General features: G+C 42.5%; 1 protein-coding gene across 7 annotated transcripts in view; it reads right to left on the reverse strand.

Annotated features, from left to right (window-relative positions):
* The window catches only part of ST7 (suppression of tumorigenicity 7), a 241,517-nt gene that overhangs the window by 11,794 nt on the left and 212,717 nt on the right, over window positions 1-17,006 (reverse strand). For 4 of the 7 annotated variants that reach the window (XM_075929166.2, XM_075929165.2, XM_014573357.4 and 1 more), the window contains exons 13-14: window positions 12,964-13,056; window positions 8,669-8,808 (exon numbers count right to left, since the gene is read on the reverse strand). The exons of 1 other annotated variant lie outside the window; for it this stretch is intronic. In XM_075929166.2, coding sequence (XP_075785281.2) covers window positions 8,669-8,808; window positions 12,964-13,056 — 233 coding nt within the window. The remainder of the gene's footprint in view (window positions 1-8,668; window positions 8,809-12,963; window positions 13,057-17,006) is intronic. 2 more of the 7 variants (XM_075929169.2, XM_075929167.2) reach the window with 1 other exon arrangement.

Genomic DNA, 17,006 nt, shown 5'->3' on the forward strand with positions numbered 1-17,006 from the left:
CACTATGGTGTGATTATTGCCTTGAAGATATGTTGCTTCCAGAAATGTGCTTGATATGTTTATCACTTAGCCAAAGATTACAATCCTTTTCAGGTATCAGGAAGCAAAACACCTGCAAGCAGTTTTGTGTTTATCAGACAATGTTTTGTGAAGAGTTTATTTTAGCTGAAAACATATGTGCTTTATATATTTTAATGGTAAAAAAACATCGTAAGTACTTGGCCTGCATCATATTTGAGGGTGTTACTTTTCAAAGATTCTCCTGGAAACGATATTACCCAAGAAACAACTCGTGCATTATGGATGTAGTCTGTGACTGGTGACAAGACAGGGTCACAAACCCTGTCTCATTCCAAGGAAGCTAAGAGACTGTACCAAGCAGGTGTGGCTGTGAAGGTCAAGCTGAGTTATCCAGACCAATACTGACTAACTCTGGTACAGGTTGCACTTCCCTAAACCAGAACTCTCTCATCTGGCAACATCCACGGTCCAGCAGGACTGTGGATGTTGCTGAATGAGAGAGCACTGGGGCAGGGCTGCATGCTGCTGTGATGGCAGTGGAACTGGGGAGCTGTGTCACCCAGCTGGCAGCAGGGATGAAGGAGCTGGCAGTGGGGAGGGGCAGCAGGCTGAGGGGGCTGGAGACAGGAGACCTTCTGGCGAATTCCTTCATTCGGGACTGCTCAGGTCCCAAAGGTGCTAGTCCAGTGAGGTCCAACCTGTACTGAAATTTCTGTCAGAGAGGTCACTGGAAATATCCAAAATGTCTTAACATTTTATTGAGTGATTCTGTCTGGATTGTATTTCCTCTTTTGTGAACAATTATTTGAGGCAAATGAATTATGCCCCCTCTCCTGCCCCTCCTGGAAAATTTCACTACAGTATTCGTCATACTTTTGATTTGTACTTTTAATTTGTTCCTGAAGCATACCACATAACTAAAGGAAGATAAATGCTATAACTGGTGTTAATTAAATACGATTATTTTTTAAAATCAATGAAATTAGTGCCATTGAATTGTTTGTTTTTTGGTATTCACAGTACTTTTGTTTCTGAAGTAAGTTCAGATATATTCTGCAGCTGAAACTTAGCAAGTTACCGGCAGCTAGAAATGCAGGTACAGAACCAGCTGGAGAAAGTGTGTACAGTGACAGAGGCCTACAAAATGTAATATTTAAACATGGAGAGAATCCTGATCCCATTGAAGTCACTGGCAAAACTCCCACTGACTTCAGTGGGGTCAGGATTTCACCCAGAGATTTGTGTAGCCCCACGAGGACACTTGCCAAAAGACTTCTACCAACTCCCAGCAGTCAGTTAAATCAGTAAGGGTGAGGGCCCCAGAACCTTTGTTCTGCAATACCTAATTCTGACTTCCAGCTCCTGCTCCTCTACAATGATCTCAACTTGAGAGCCATAAGGAGTGTGTTTCCAAACTCAGGTTTTCCTTACAGCATTGTGGAGCTCTCACCACTGATTTTCAGAGAAGTCTGCTCAGTGTGTTCAGTGTTTCTGATAGGTTCTTTATTCCATCTTGGGAGAGGAACCTATTTCCAGCCACAAACGCTGTAAAACATACCAGCCCCTTTCCCCTTACTGTATTCCATACAAAGCCTGCTGAGAGGGGGGCCAAAGGTGGCACTTGCCCTGGGGGCTGGCAATTCAAAAGGGCCTAGAGCTCCTAGCTGCCACTGCCACCGCAGGAATGGCAGCAGCCAGAGCCTCAGACTCTTTAAATCATCACCAGAGCGCCATGTGGCCTGCTTCAGATGGCTCTCAGAGCTGGCTGGGAGTTAGGGGAGCCAGTGTGGTGCTCTGCAGGTGGCACTGAGGGCTGGCTGCCCACAGTCCCGTTCCGTCCACCCAGTGCCCCACCACTTCTGGGGAGCCTCCTCCTGACCTTGTTCAGTGGCGTGGCAACTCTGTCAGCCCCCCAGTGCCATACATTTAGTGGTTGACGCAGCGACCAATATTTAATCTGTTGAAGAGGAGGACAGAGCGCAGCTTTTGGAAAGCTTCTAGTGCTCATGTTCTCAACCATGACTGGTTGCCGTGCATCCTCTTTCATGCCACGCTGAGGTACCCTGGAGGACACAGTCTGCATCCTTTCAAGTTGTTTATGCTTTTGGCCTTTCCTGTTGACAATGACAGGAGACAAGGACTGTCTCCCCATTGAGACAGCAAAAGAAACAGCACCACCAATGAAAGAGCATAATTACTGATGTGAGATTGGCAGAACTGTTTATGTTTATGTTTTGAGTTAAGACAAAATATTCCTCCATCTTCCCTCATGTTAATGATCTTTGGGGGTAGCTACTGTAGCCACAATATTTTCAGACAGAGATGGGATTGTTCAACGGATGGTGCCACTTTAACAAACCTCGATTTCGCCAGTTGAATGTCACTCTCATCTTCCTCTAAGAAATGCTCCTATGGCATGGTATCATGCAAGCTTTTAGTGACTGACTTACTGATTCTTTGTACAATATAAAAGAAAGCAAAAGAATAAAAAAGCACCTAAATTACATGCAGACAAATTTATCCCAAGTGGTGCAATCAAAAAACGTATACGGCTTGTGTTCATCTCTTGAACACTCTCCAACATTTTTTCATTAGAAGGGCTAGTAAAAATAATCAGAAAATTACTGCATCGTTTCTTCCATTAGCAAGGCAGCCAATGCTCCTTTCCATGGCATTTTAACTTTACAACCTGGCCCACTACCAGCTCCTTGAGGAAACTTCCTGCCTGTGTCTCATAAGACTGCCAAAAATGCAGACTAGAAATATGTTCTTCTATAACCAAGAGAAAATGCTAAAGCATGTTGCTATTTGAAAGTTAACTATTCCCAATCTATCACACCCATTATATTTAACAACTGGCTTCTCCCCATTTCCCTATGAGAAAAAAAGCCTTCCCCACTCCCCGGCACAGAATGACACAATTGGCTACATGAGGATTTTCACCTTCCTCTGAATCATCAGGCAATATTCACTGCCAAAGGCCTGTCAATGGTCTGATGTAGTATGGCAAATCCTATGGCTGCGATTCTGTGCTGTGCCTCTCAGAGACACAGCTGAGGGGGAGAAGGATACTAGGATGACTTCAAGCCACCTTTGAACCCTGCCACTTCTGGGCAGCTCTACAGCCCCTGCTGGAACAGACAGTGTGTGGGGTGGGGGCCACATTTAACTTATGGAAGCCTGCCCTGGAAACTCGTAGGCTGCAGCATTGCACAGATTCGTCTCAAATTTAAGTGCTGGAGCCCCATCTCCAACACACTTTTCTCTGCCCAGCCCCACTCTGCTCCATAGGGTTCATGAGCGGGTCCTTGGAAGAAAGCTTTATGGCTGGCTTCATGCACTGAGGGAGTCCTGCTGTGGCAGGATCCATGGCTTTTAAGACCCTTTTATGCCACTCCAACGTGGATCTTTCCCCTTATGTTTTTGTGAGGTCACCTTATATAGCAATTCTAGGAGCACATTGATAGGAGAAGCAGCAATGTAGCCCTTTTATATTTCTAAACAGCTGGGATGGGCGTTCTAATTATTTATGGCTGAGTTCTAGTGCCAATTTAAAAATGAAGTTATTGGTGTCTCCCTGAAGGAGGGTGGAGTTAAATGATCTTTGCTTATCAATACACACCCTCTTCAACAACAGCTTCTTCCTATTATAAACACCACACATTGTCTCTGCCCTGATCTGGACCCTTGAACTTCTGCTTCCAGGGAGTTCGCATGTGCTGGCTTTCCATTAATCTTAGCACATGCTCCTGGGAGTGACAGCTGGAGGGAGGGGCTACTCTAGCAGAGCTGGCAGATGATTTATTATGTGCACTGTTATTAATAAAAATAATGTAGACGGCACTGTAAATATACATGATGTTTGCAAAGCAAATTAAGACATCAGCCCTGCCCCTAAAGAGCTTATATATCACAACCTCATACTGAATCTTAGCACAGACCCCTATAATGATCCATGAGTTAATGCAACGCCCCAAAACTCTGTACTAAAGGATCTGGTCACAGGAGAGGGCTTGATATTGAAGAGCAAAAGGGAGACAGACAAAAAAATGCAAGACAAACCCATCCAGGAAAGGGCAAGTGAGGGGCGATTCTCCGCAAGAAGGGTGGAAAGATTCCTGGGAAAAGTGAGTGTTTGGGAGGGGATGGAAGGAGGAGAGAGAAGAGGTATTGGCAGTTTGGAGTGGGAAACTACCAAACACGGGACAGCAGGAAAGAAAGGGTGAACTGAGAAGTGGGAGCTCCGTAGGAGCATATGAAATGAGCAGAAGACTCTGAGATGGGTGATGTAGACTGGTGACATTGTAAAGACCTTGATTGTGAAGACAGGGCCACTGTGTGTGATGCAGTAAGTGATGGGAGGACAATTAAGGAGTGGAGGAGGAGGAAAGTGACTTTCATTATAACTAACTTAAATAGGCTCAAAGCGGAGGAGTGAGAAAAGAGAAAGCTTAAAAAGAGATGTTATAGAGTATGTACCTCTGCCTGTCATAGCATTATTATTACAAGCATTTATAAATAGCACTATTAGCACATCTGGATCCAGTGAGTCTATTACAAAGCCTACTTAACCACGTATGCTGCATAAAAGCCTGCCTCCAGATGCATAAAGTGGAGGTAGAAATTTCATAGGGAGGTTCATACTAATTTCTTTTTGGTGATTTTCTAAATTTTTTACATTGCCTTGACACCAGGATCAAAGGATCTGAGGGGATCAGCTAAGAAATAAGAAAAGCCAAGAGTCTAATTTGCTTTTAACTTGTATCTTTTGGAATGTCACTGTTTATGGACCATTTAATTTGCACTGAATGGGAACAATCAAGGACTCTTCTTGTATAAACTGTGATGTCTCATCTTTGAATAGAGAGTTTAGGACCATTTAGATTAGAGATCTGACTGAAGCCAGCAGTCTACAATAATAAAACATATTGCTTCAGGTAGTATTCTGGTACTGCCTCAGTTTCTTCCACTCTTTCCTCCCTCAAGTAACATTTGTTCCTCTTCTCTACCCAGACAAGAGGGTTTTTTTTAATCACCCAGACCTGCTACAATTTCATTCATGAGATGAAGCAGGTGTCTACACATGGGATTGTCTCTCCCAAGCACTGTGAGGACAGACTGAACAGTATTCACAAACATGTATGAGCTTCAAAGCATCAGCAGCCTACACCATGGCTGGTGTCTGTACTTGCAGATCTACACTCCTGGGGGAGATCATTCTAAGTTACGCGACATCATCTAAGTGAAAAATGTAGCTGAAGACAACGTACTTAGATCTGTTTACCATGGTGTCTTCACTGCAATGTGTCAACGAGAGATGCTCTCTTGTCAACTCCACCTGCACTTCTCATTGAGACAGAACACTGGAGTCAGCACTGGAGCAATCAGTGGTTGATTTATTACATACATAGTAGACTTGATAAATCAACCCCGCTGGATCAATTGCTACTTAATGATCTGGCTATAGACATACCCTCAGATTCATAGACTCTAGGCCAGAAGTGACTGTTGAATCATTAGGCTAACTTCCTGCATAACACAGACTGTGGAACTTCCCTGAATAATTCCTGTTTGACCTACAACATCTCTTTCAGGAAAAACATCCACTCTTGACTTAAAAACTGCCTGTGAAAGGGAATCCACCACAAACCTTGGTGAATTGTTGCAATGGTTAATGACCATTATCGTTAAAGAATTGTACTTCATTCCTAGTATGAACTTGTCTAACTTCAGCTTCCAGCCATTCATTTTTAGAACCCATTATTTGTTCCCCATGTAGATGCTTAAAAATAAACACAAATCCACACATGTTGTATTCAGTTTCAATGAAGTACACCATATCTGATAAATTGCTAAACCCCAGCAGGCAGTAATATGAACTTGGATTTAATTTTTAAACTGATCCATGATGGCTTTCACTTATACCTGTGCAGTGCTCTGGGGATTGACAGGTGTAAGTGAAAGAATAATTTAATCTTACTAAAATTAGAATTTATTGTTGTAGTTTTGCAGTAGCTACAATACATCGCATGCCATTGGTTAAATCACAGCATGTCAATCAGAGAAGAGCGTTAATTCCACACACATAACTAAAATGATAATAAGAACATTCTTCCTTTTAGCTATATTAAAAATTAATCCCCTTAAAAGGTGAAAGGGCACAGCTGTGGCTTACTGGAGGTCTGTTCCACTGAGCCTTGATATCACTGCTTATCAAAGTGATTTCTGTCATTATACTTCTTAGGTTTCACACAGTTGGACTACCCCACTTAGTAGACAACAAAAAAGAGACGTCTGAGTCTAAGCCCCTGGGTGAGTTGGTGGATGAAGGGCACAGGCTCTCACCAGACTGGCCTGATTTTCACTCTGCCAATTCATAATTAAAAGCCAGCTGTTGCCCATGTTTGTTTATTAAGATAGCGATATAGCTAAATCCCTATAAATGTTATTCAACATAGCACAGAAGCCACGTATGCTTCAGAAATGTACACAGAGGTGAGGGACACTGCCTAGATCATGCAGGGTTAGGAGCATGTCATTAATTTAGTTTTGTTTATGTTTGTTTATTGTGCTAAGTATTCTCTGATGCGGGATACAGTCACATAATGAGCCCCGATGCTTCTATTCTATTCCCATCAATGGGAGCTACATGCACATATCAAAGGAACAGATTCTCTGACATCCAAAACAAGAGCTATTTGAGGAAACAACTGCCAACTGCTAAATGTAGGTGTTAATATCCCCCTTGTTTGATAGCACCATCATAGAGAAAATGCCAAGTGATGCCCACGATAGTTCACAATCAGGTTTGTCTGATTCTAGTATCTCAATGTCTATAGCAGGCTCATTGCCTGTAGTTCTTGTACAATTTATACTCTTTGCTCTTAAATAAATCCTGAGGCTGACAGCCAATGGGGATGCACAAAATACATAGGAGGGCAGAATTTGTTCACTTACTGCTAATTCCAGCATAGTGCATGTTGAATGAACAAAACTGACTGGAAGCAAAATCTGTGCTTCAGAGCTTTTTTTTTTTCAAATTCTATGAAGGAAGTTTCCTGGGAACACATCCCTCACTCATACATCTACCACGTTTAACGTTCCTTTGCTGTGATGCCTACAAAAATCTGTTTCTAGGCACTTTGGTGATACAAATAATAAATAACAACAATAATAGACCATTGGTGTGTTTATACCGCAGGCTATCAGGCTGTCCAATTTTGTCTCATTGTTTCCTTGCACTGTCTTGTCTGTACCCATCTGTTTTACTCTCGTCTTAGAATAAACTCTTTGGGTGAGAGAGAGACCATCTTTTTGTTCTGTGTTTGTACAGCACTTATCAGGATGAGGCCCTGTTTCTTGTCCATGATAATAAGGGCAGTACATGCCATCCACTGTACACCCAGAGGAAGACTTAAGGCTAAATGCACGAAGGACTATTTCAAGCAAGTTACTGTATTTTTTTTGTTGACAGACATGTAAGATTTTACTCTAACTGATCAATTCACCTAGCCTCTTCATTTGCAGACACAGGAATTCTTAATACAAGAGCCATTGCCATAACACACACAAACTACTGCTAGAGCTCAAGATGAATGCACTGATATATTTGAGCAGTCTGGCTGATGGAGTAGCTGGTCAACTCCAAAAGCAGTCCATGGACAGTCTTTGCTGGTCAGAAGGATATGAGGTCTTGAGAAAGGCACTAAAGAATGAACCTTGGGATACCTTCTGACCATTATCAAAACTTACCCCACCCTCAAGAAAATAACTAAATGAGTGTAGAGGAACTTTAGCATCATTTGGAAATAATAAGAAGGCCAAGAGGGTATTTTGGACCCACCCAGCACTATGTCACACATGAATAAGTACATTACATAATATACTATAGCTCTGGGTTCTCAGATTTCTTGGAGGAGGGAGTAACAATCTTGCTGGAACTTTGCTGGGAAGTGAATTTCCTCATTCCCTCTGTGGCTTGGAACACCAGAGTAGAGATGCTCTTAGACTTTGCTAGGGAAAAAAAGCATGCTGGAGTACAACTTGTTTTCCCCATATTAAAAGCTCACTAGCCAGAAGAGCAGACCTAATGGAGCCCACTCCAGATGCAGAACTGGAATATGAGGTCTGGACACCAACACAGCCTGTATCATTTGTGGCATTTTCAGAAAAGGACACTTTAATTTGATTTGGTTAACAATGAACCACATTTTTTCTGAAACTACTCAGAGTTTGTGCTGTCCCTGTAGGGCACCAGGAAGTGCTGTGTAGTTATCACAACCTTGCACAGTCTGACATTTTATTTTCCTGAATAGGCTGGAGTTCTGCAATCTGTTATTAGTTTACTTTATTGGATTAGCCGTGAAAACACAGATTTCTCCCTCCTTTTTGGCAGAGCCACAAGAAACCAAAACCAAAGTCATATAATCCAAAGAAAGTCTGGAATATATTTTACTGATTAGCTCCTTAAATGATTCCTAAAAAGTTCTCCTGTTCAGTGATAGATCCCTTGATGCGCTTTTTCTACTAACAAATATTCAGAGACCTCATATTCAGCAACGTCTAGCTGTCATTGTATTTGTGACCTTCTCTTTTTGTTTTGCGTACGTACTTATCCAAAAAGCAAGGAGTGTCAGTGAATACTCACAGCTTTTGCAAAGACCCCCATAAGCTCTGGGAACTGATGTGTCAGGAGGGCTAGCATAGCTGTGAAGGAACATAATCCCGCCGTGAAGAGTATAAAGAAAGGAAGCTCTTTCTTGGGATAAACTGAAACTTCATGAAATGCTGCAGAAGAAATCAGAAAAGAAACACATGGTGTAGGTGAAAGACCTTCTCATGAGGGTTAAGTAGTTACAGAGAAGCTACAAAGGTTCTGAGCTCTGGTTCAGCAGAAAGACACATGTAAAGGTTCTGAACACCAGAATAATTTGAAGTCCTCCCTCACATTCTCCTACCCTGTAACATCCTCTTCCTTCCACTATAGTCTTCTGTGTCCTCCTTGGCTCCTCCCAACACAGCATTTCTTTCAGTCTATCCCATCACTAGCTGTTTTCAGACCTTCTCCTTCATCATCATATTAATAATACATTTAATTTTTAAATGTCTCTGTGCATTAACTAAACAATTTATCCAAGCTAGGGAAACTTACTGAAATAAATCAAAGGAAGGGAAAGAAACCACTCTATAAACCACCATCTGATGCATATAAGGAATAAGAAATCCAACAAAAATTCACACAAACTAAAAGAGAAACAGAAAAGTCTCTGGCTTCGGCCTGAGGAGACCCACAATGTGCTTTTGAGGGGAAAAGTATACCAGAATTGAAGTGGGAACTTGCCTGAAGCCAAGTTTTCCTTACTCAAACCTTTTATGATTATTTATATTTGGGTTAGATGTGATCAGTTTGGCAAATGTTCTGGCCAGTTCTTATTTTGTCCAATTGTATCTCCCATTTCTTGCCTAGTTTCAAGTTTCTAGTCAGGAACAGTGCTTAACTTTGAACTGACAATAGTTTTTCCCTGAAAAGAATATTCTCCTGGCTGGTAGATCTAAAGATAGGCTTATCATACCAGCTTTTTCTTCCCCTTTTAAATATCGTGGCTGTACCCATACATATAACACCATTTTTCAACTCCACTTGCATTCTCCATTTTCACTGGCAGATATGACTGAAGATACGCTAGAATCCTGCTCAAAGCCTACTTATTTTGCATCTGCCAGGTCACAGGAACAGGGCAGCTGAGCAGCATGATAGGATAGCACAACATCCAGTTTGGACTGTTGCAGCTCTCATTTGGTGAGCCTATAAAACATCTTTGAATGGTTAAAAAATAAAAATAGCAATTTCATCTGTGTTAGAATTTGGGTCTGCAAATCTTCTTCCCTTAAAAAAAAAATCAGAAAAATGTCTCCAGGAGAAACATGGTTAGATAATTTCATTTAAATCACCTATATATTTTAGAAATGTGCTGCGGGACAGAGGGCTGGGGTTGTCCTCTCTCCCTAAGGCAGCCTGCATACTGAACCCCTTATCCCCAGCCCCACCCCAGAACAATGATTTAAATGAAGAAACACAAAAGTTATTTGAGTTATGGACCAGAGCAATGCCAGGTAAATCTTCTAATCACGTATATAAGTATCAAATTGCAGATTTGAGTTGGAAAAATACAACTACAGGCAGTACCCGAGTTACGCGGATTCGACTTATGTCGGATCCGCAGTTACGAACGGGGTTTGCTCTGCGTCTCCCTGGTCTGCTGGAGACCAGCAGACAAGGGAGACGCGGAGTAAAGCGGCGGAGGACCCGGGCGGCGGGACCGCGGTGCGTCTCGGTCCGCCGCCCGTGTCTCCCTGGTCTGCTGGGGGGGGGGGGGGGCGGGGCAGCTAGTACGGCCCCCTCCCAGCAGACCAGGCTTTTCTCCGGACGCCTGTGGTAGAGCAGCTGGGGCGCTGCTGGTTGGTCCCGCAGCGCTGCTCTGGGCGCTACTGGACCAACCCGGCAGCACCTCAGCTGCTCTGCCCCAGGCGTCCTGATTCAGCTGCTGCTGGTCAGTTTCAGCAGCGGCTGAATCAGGACGCCTGGGGCAGAGCAGCTGGGGTGCTGCTGGGTTGCTCCAGTAGCGCCGAGAAGCGGCGCTACTGGAGCAGCCCAGCAGCACCCCAGCTGCTCTGCCCCAGGAGTCCCCAAGTCAGCCTCTGCTGAAACTGACCAGCGCTGACTACAGGAAGCCCGAGGCAGAGTTGCTCTGCCCCGGGCTTCCTGGAATCAGCCGCTGATCAGTTTCAGCAGCAGCTGACTTGGGGATGCCTGGGGTTCTTAAGTTGAATCTGTATGTAAGTTGGAACTGGCGTCCAGATTCAGCCTGTTGAAACTGATCAGAGGCTGATTCCAGGAAGCCCGGGGCAGAGCAACTCTGCCTCGGGCTTCCTGTAGTCAGCTGCTGGTCAGTTTCAGCAGCGGCTGAATCTGGACGCCAGTTCCGACTTACATATAGATTCAACTTAAGAACAAACCTACAGTCCCTATCTTGTATGTAACCCGGGGACTGCCTGTATACAAGCATTCTTATGAAGCCTTTGACTGAAATATCCGATCTGTTGTTGTAATTCATTAGCCAGTTAAATCTAACATCAGGTGTGGATGATATTTTTATTTAGCTGAGGTTATTCTTTCCACTCTCCCTTTCTTTTGAAGAAAACTATTCCTCATGCAAACCGTAAAGTTCTGATTTCAGCAGAGACCCTCTCTTCAAATTACCTGCCGAAAATTATCTTTAAAATATAAGTCTCAGAGGGGTAGCTGTGTGAGTCTGTAACTTTAAAAACAATAAGCACTCTTGTGGCATCTTAGAGACTAACACATACATTATATCATGAGCTTACGTGGTTAAAATCCACCTCATCAAAAGAGTGCTCATCTGATGAAGTGGCTTTTACCCACAAAAGCTCCTGATATTATATTTGTTAGTCTCTAAGGTGCCACTTTATAATATAAGCAATTAAAGGTTCAGAAAGGCATGTGGTATAAAGGACCTCTACACAACCTGTGCCTCTCACAGTATATTAAAACGCCTCTTCTCAAACCCAAGAGATTTGACAGCAAAAGGCATTTCTCACAATTATCAGAGCAAAATATTACCATCAATGTACAGTGTTAAAGAGTCCCTTGCTTCTAACATCTGACAACAGCAATTAGTTTTGCACCTAGAAAGGAGAATGTTGACTATTCTGTGTCATTTCTTCATTCCCAAATTTCCCTGACACTCCACCCTCCATTTAACAGTATCCCTTGGAGTAAAGATTTCTGAGAGTCCTGAGAGGTATTGTTATAATTAGGAGGATTATAAAGGGGTGGAGGGAGAAAGCTGGTTGCCAAGGATTACTGTGCAATTTCAGAGTGAATGTGCTGTGAAAGAAGGGCCTGACAACAAGGGGATTCTTGCTATTACTTCTACCTCCAGTTTACCGAGGTAGACTTATTAAGAATGTTTAAACATAACTTAGCCTAAACTGAAGTTGTTAGAAATGAAAGACCTATTTTAGGAGAGTCACAAATACAAATGAAAAACAATTTAAATTTGCTCCTTTTTTCAATCCTCTTGTGCATCTTATGTCTGTCTACCTTTCAGAACCTGAGAACATCTGTGTGATCCAACCAACTCCCATTTCCTTCAACAGGAAACAGTGTGGGATAGTTCCAGGACAGGTCATTCGGCCTGATACTGCAAAGAGTGATTAGTGTTTAACTTTATTCACGGCCTATTGACTTAGATTGTAAAACTTTCCATGGGCAGGAGTTATCTTTATATCGGTATCTTGCACAGCATTTAGAACACTCTTGTTTTTTTACAAATTCATAGTAATAAATGACTGATGTACTTTCACACTGATATCTTTATAAGAATCAAATCTATCTTCATATGAAGAAAACCCTCTTTGCAGCTCGTGTCTTGAAATAGCTCTTACAACAGCCCTTTTACATCACCTCACAATAACTTGGTACTTGGTTAATGGTCCTCATGCAGGCTCAATTCTGTAATTTGTGAAGGCAAAACTGTCTTGAATTTAGAGTGAATTTCCTGCATTAGGACTACAGGGCAGGACAACTGTCTATTTAGTTTGATGGTATAATATCCTACATAAAGGATCAGACATACTTTACCTGCCTTGGCAAGAAAGAAATAATAGATTTTTAAAAGAAGTACATTCCCAAAGTAATCTGTTTTTTTTACATCAATAAAGATATCTAAAACTGAATGAGCTGTGTCTATGAATTTTCATTTTAACAATTAATTGAACTCTCAAGATTCACTGTCAATCAGTCATTCTAGTCCAATAAACTCAACAGGCATCAGTGGAGGCCAGTTTTGCAGAACTGTGATCAACGATCCTTTGATGCCAAGAACCAGGGATAAAAAAAGAGAAAAAGTTCAGACGTACATGGAAGTAGTTCTCTGTCTGCTGTTTCTGTACAGATGGGGTATGGGTAAAAAAGGTGCCCTTTTTCCAAAGGATAGGGGATCATTCTGAAAGCTGAAAAGAACAAAAATAACACATTGGAAAGCTTATTGTGAGTGCAGTGTTTATATGACATATTTGGTAGAGCACTTTTATTAACAATGTTGAAAAGCAAAAAAAAAAAAAAAAAAAAAAAAAATCCTAGACACTAAATGCAAAATGTTTATACTTGGAAGTCTACTATCAGGATACAAAACACTTATTTAAGCCTCTAAATATGCATTTAACACTCAATCCATCAAATACTATCAACATATTTAATTTTTACTGAATCAGCGGTCTCATTGGAGTCAGTGGGACCACTTTACAGGAGTCAAGTCAGCCACCTTTTTTGCAGGAGCAAGGTGTCAGGTACCTAAATGTAGATATCTAAGTTTGAAAACTTTGACATAGTATTGTTAGAGTTTCCAAGACTTTTGAGATTTTGGGATGAAAAAAAGAGTAGTCATGGTACAGCAGCTCTACTTAATGTATAGAGAGAACCTCAAACAGTGTTACTAGTCAGAGCCTACTTGAGCATTTTTCTTACCACCCAAAATTTCCACTTACTTTTGGTGGGAGTTTTGCATGGAGGAAGATAGTAGTATGGTGCCCCAATGAACTACTCAAGGTACACTAGCAAAGAATACATGTAACAAAAACATTCTGCCTGTACGAAGATAGCTCCATGCTGCCAACACAATAATTTAGGTTGTATTTGTTCATTCTGCAATCTCATCTTAATAGCAAATTATTAAAACCAGGTTCCAGTAAGGCATGCTTTTTAAATATAGCAGATCAAACAAGGTTTCCAGCATGCATATTTAGGCCAGATTAAATAATACTTTATCTTTTGTATTTTTTTAAATATATGTAACATTTAAATCTAAAATAATAACAGAGAGGGAGGTAAATTGATTGCTAAATCTGTATTATGATGATGTCATAGACCACCTGAGTCATACTCTGTGATTTATGGAACCATCACAACCTTAACTGAATTATAGTTTTGCAATCAATCCATCCTTTTCTATTATCCTATATGTTAGTCCCCCAGTTAAGATGTCATCAACATGTTATTCTCACTATTCATATGAACATCACTCACTGAAGCAATTTTTCCTCAACAGATGTCCTATAAGTAATACATGCTGTAGATATACCATACAGAACACACACACAGAGCGCAGTGCTCCATGCTGTATCTCACACAGGGCAATGAGGTATTGTATTAAGAATGAATGATTGCTCTGTACCACAATATACATTGAAAATCATTGTGGTTACATTCTACACTGTATTTTCAATGTATTTGTTTTAAATTATAATAAACAAGAAAATGTTCTCAATGAAGAATGACAGTGTTCCATTTAAGCACTTTAGCTAACATATGGTATTTATTCTGGGGTCTGAATATTATTGAAAAATAAAAACATTACGTATGTGATTCCAGCCTTTGGAAAGCAGTCAATCTACACCATAGTTATATTGCTCAAAGGTAACAGTGTCTTGCCAAAAAGCATGTAAATTTCTCCAAACTCTAGAAGAGATCCTGTCCACTTGCTGTTTGTTGAGGTAAAAAATGTTAACAATTTTCCAGCAGTAACAGAAATGTCTTAAATAGAAATTAAATAAAATTACTATATACTCTCTGGTTCTTAGTTCTTCAGAAATGAAAGAATTCACGCTGTTTCAGTCTGTGATTTTAACATGAGGAACGACTAGCATGGCACTGCTGGAAAATATAAGACAAAGGTCTTCCTGCACAATACTGCAATCCATGTAAGACCCACTCTGAAAGAAACTAGAAACCTGTCTGAGCAGGACGAGGTACTAGGAAAACATTTAATGTGATTTACTTGCATAATGTATATTACAAGATCTCCTTCAGGAAGTAATTTAAACTAGTGCTGTTTAAACAAAATATACTTTGGATGATGTGTGGTTTGATCTCAAAACCTTTTTGAATATAAGCCCATGTAAGTGCTTTAATACATTATAAGATATATAGCACTTTTTCATCTTCCAGATGCTTTCAAGGTGCTCTAAACAGCACTGGTGTAGCCTCACACTTTAGGAAAAATGTGGACAAACTGGAGAGACTAGGCAGAAGAGCAGAAAAAGTGATAAAAGTTTTACAAAGCCTGAGCTATGAGGAAAGGTTAAAAATAACTGGGCATATTTCATCATCAGAAAAGAGATTGAAGGGAGACATTATATTAGTCTTCAAATATATTAAGGGCTGTTATGAAAAGGACACTGGTCAATTATCAAGGTGGGGAAAGACAATTCACTTCATAAGAGATGTGACTAGAGATCAGATCACATGGGCACCAAAGACAGTAATGGGCTTAAGCTGCAGCAGGGGAGATTTAGATTAGATATTAAGAAAAACTTTGCAACTATAAGGGTAGTTTAGTTCTGGAATAAGGTTCCAAGGAAGCCTGTGGAATTCCTATAATCTGAAGTTTCTACGGCCAGGTCTACACTAGGGGGCAAAGTCGAACTAAGGCACACAACTCCAGATACAGGAACAGCTAAGCTAGAGTTGACGTATTTTAGTTCAAGCTACTGCAGCATCCCCACTGTGGGAGATCAATGAGAGAAACTCTACTGTTGATTTCTCTCCTTCTTGCTCCGATAGAGTGCCAGAGTTGATGGGAGCACGATCAGTGGATGACCCACTAAATTCGCCCCCAGAAGACTGATCCCCATAGTAAGTGAAGACAAGGCCTAAGAACAAGTTAGAAAAGACTTGCTGGGGATGGTATACTTAGTCTTGCCTCAGTGTATGGGGCTAGACAAGAGAACCTCTCAAGGTCCCTTCAAGCTCTACATTTTTGTGATACTATTAACTAATTAACTATACTTAATTTAAGCTCAGATTCTATGTGGGTTTTTTCTTGGGAGCAAATAAAGACTTGACACCGTGGGAAAAGATATAATTCGGAAAAGAAAATACTTTTTTTTCCTTCTTCATAGTTACAGTGAAGAATATGTGGTCAAATTTTAGGGACAGAGTTAATACAGGCAGTCCCCGACTTACGCGGATCCGATTTATGTCGGATCCGCAGTTACGAACGGGGCTTTTCTCGCCCCAGAGGACATGGACTGTGGGGCGAGAAAAGCTGCTCCGCGTCTCCCTGGTCTGCAGACCAGGAAGACGCGGAGCAAAGCCGTGGAGGGGCTCGGGCAGCGGGGCAGCCCAGGCGCGCCTGGGCTGTCCCACTGCCGGCTTCCCCCAAGGCTTTGCAAAGCCTCGGCGGAAGCTGGCAGCGGGACAGCCCAGAAGCGCCTGGGCTGCCCAAGCCCCTCCGTGGCTTTGCTCCTCGTCTTCCTGGAGACCCCCCAGCAGACCAGGGAGACACGGAGCAAAGCTGGGGAGGATGCGGGCAGGACCACAGCGCATCTCCGCGGTCCCGTCGTCCGGGTTTCCCTGGTCTGCTGCAGGGCGCAGCTAGTGCGCCCCCCAGCAGACCAGGCTTTTCTCGCCTGGGGTAGAACAGCTGGGGCTGCTGGGTTGGTCCTGCAGCGCCGCTCCTCGGCGCTACTGGACCAACTGGGCAGCACCCCAGCTGCTCTTCCCAGGTGTCCCCAAGTCAGTCACTGCTTAAACTGATCAGCGGCTGACTACAGGAGGCCCGAGGCAGAGTTGCTCTGCCCCGGGCTTCCTGGCATCAGCCGCTGATCAGTTTCAGCAGCGGCTGACTTGGGGACACCTGGGGCAGAGCAGCTGGGGTGCTGCCCGGTTGGTCCCCACAGCGCCGCCCCTGCGGGGACCTACCCGGCAGCGCCCCAGCTGCTCTGTCCTAGGCGTCCAGATTCAGCTGCTGTTGAAACTGATCAGCGGCTGATTCCAGGCAGCCCAGGGCAGAGCAACTCTGCCTCGGGCCTCCTGTAGTCAGCCGCTGGTCAGTTTCAGCAGCGGCTGAATCTGGAAGCCAGTTCCGACTTACATACAAATTCAACTTAAGAACAAACCTACA

Source organism: Pelodiscus sinensis, chromosome 1, assembly GCF_052426305.1.
Source record: "Pelodiscus sinensis isolate ZL-2025 chromosome 1, ASM5242630v1, whole genome shotgun sequence".
NCBI classification, from domain to species: domain Eukaryota; kingdom Metazoa; phylum Chordata; order Testudines; family Trionychidae; genus Pelodiscus; species Pelodiscus sinensis.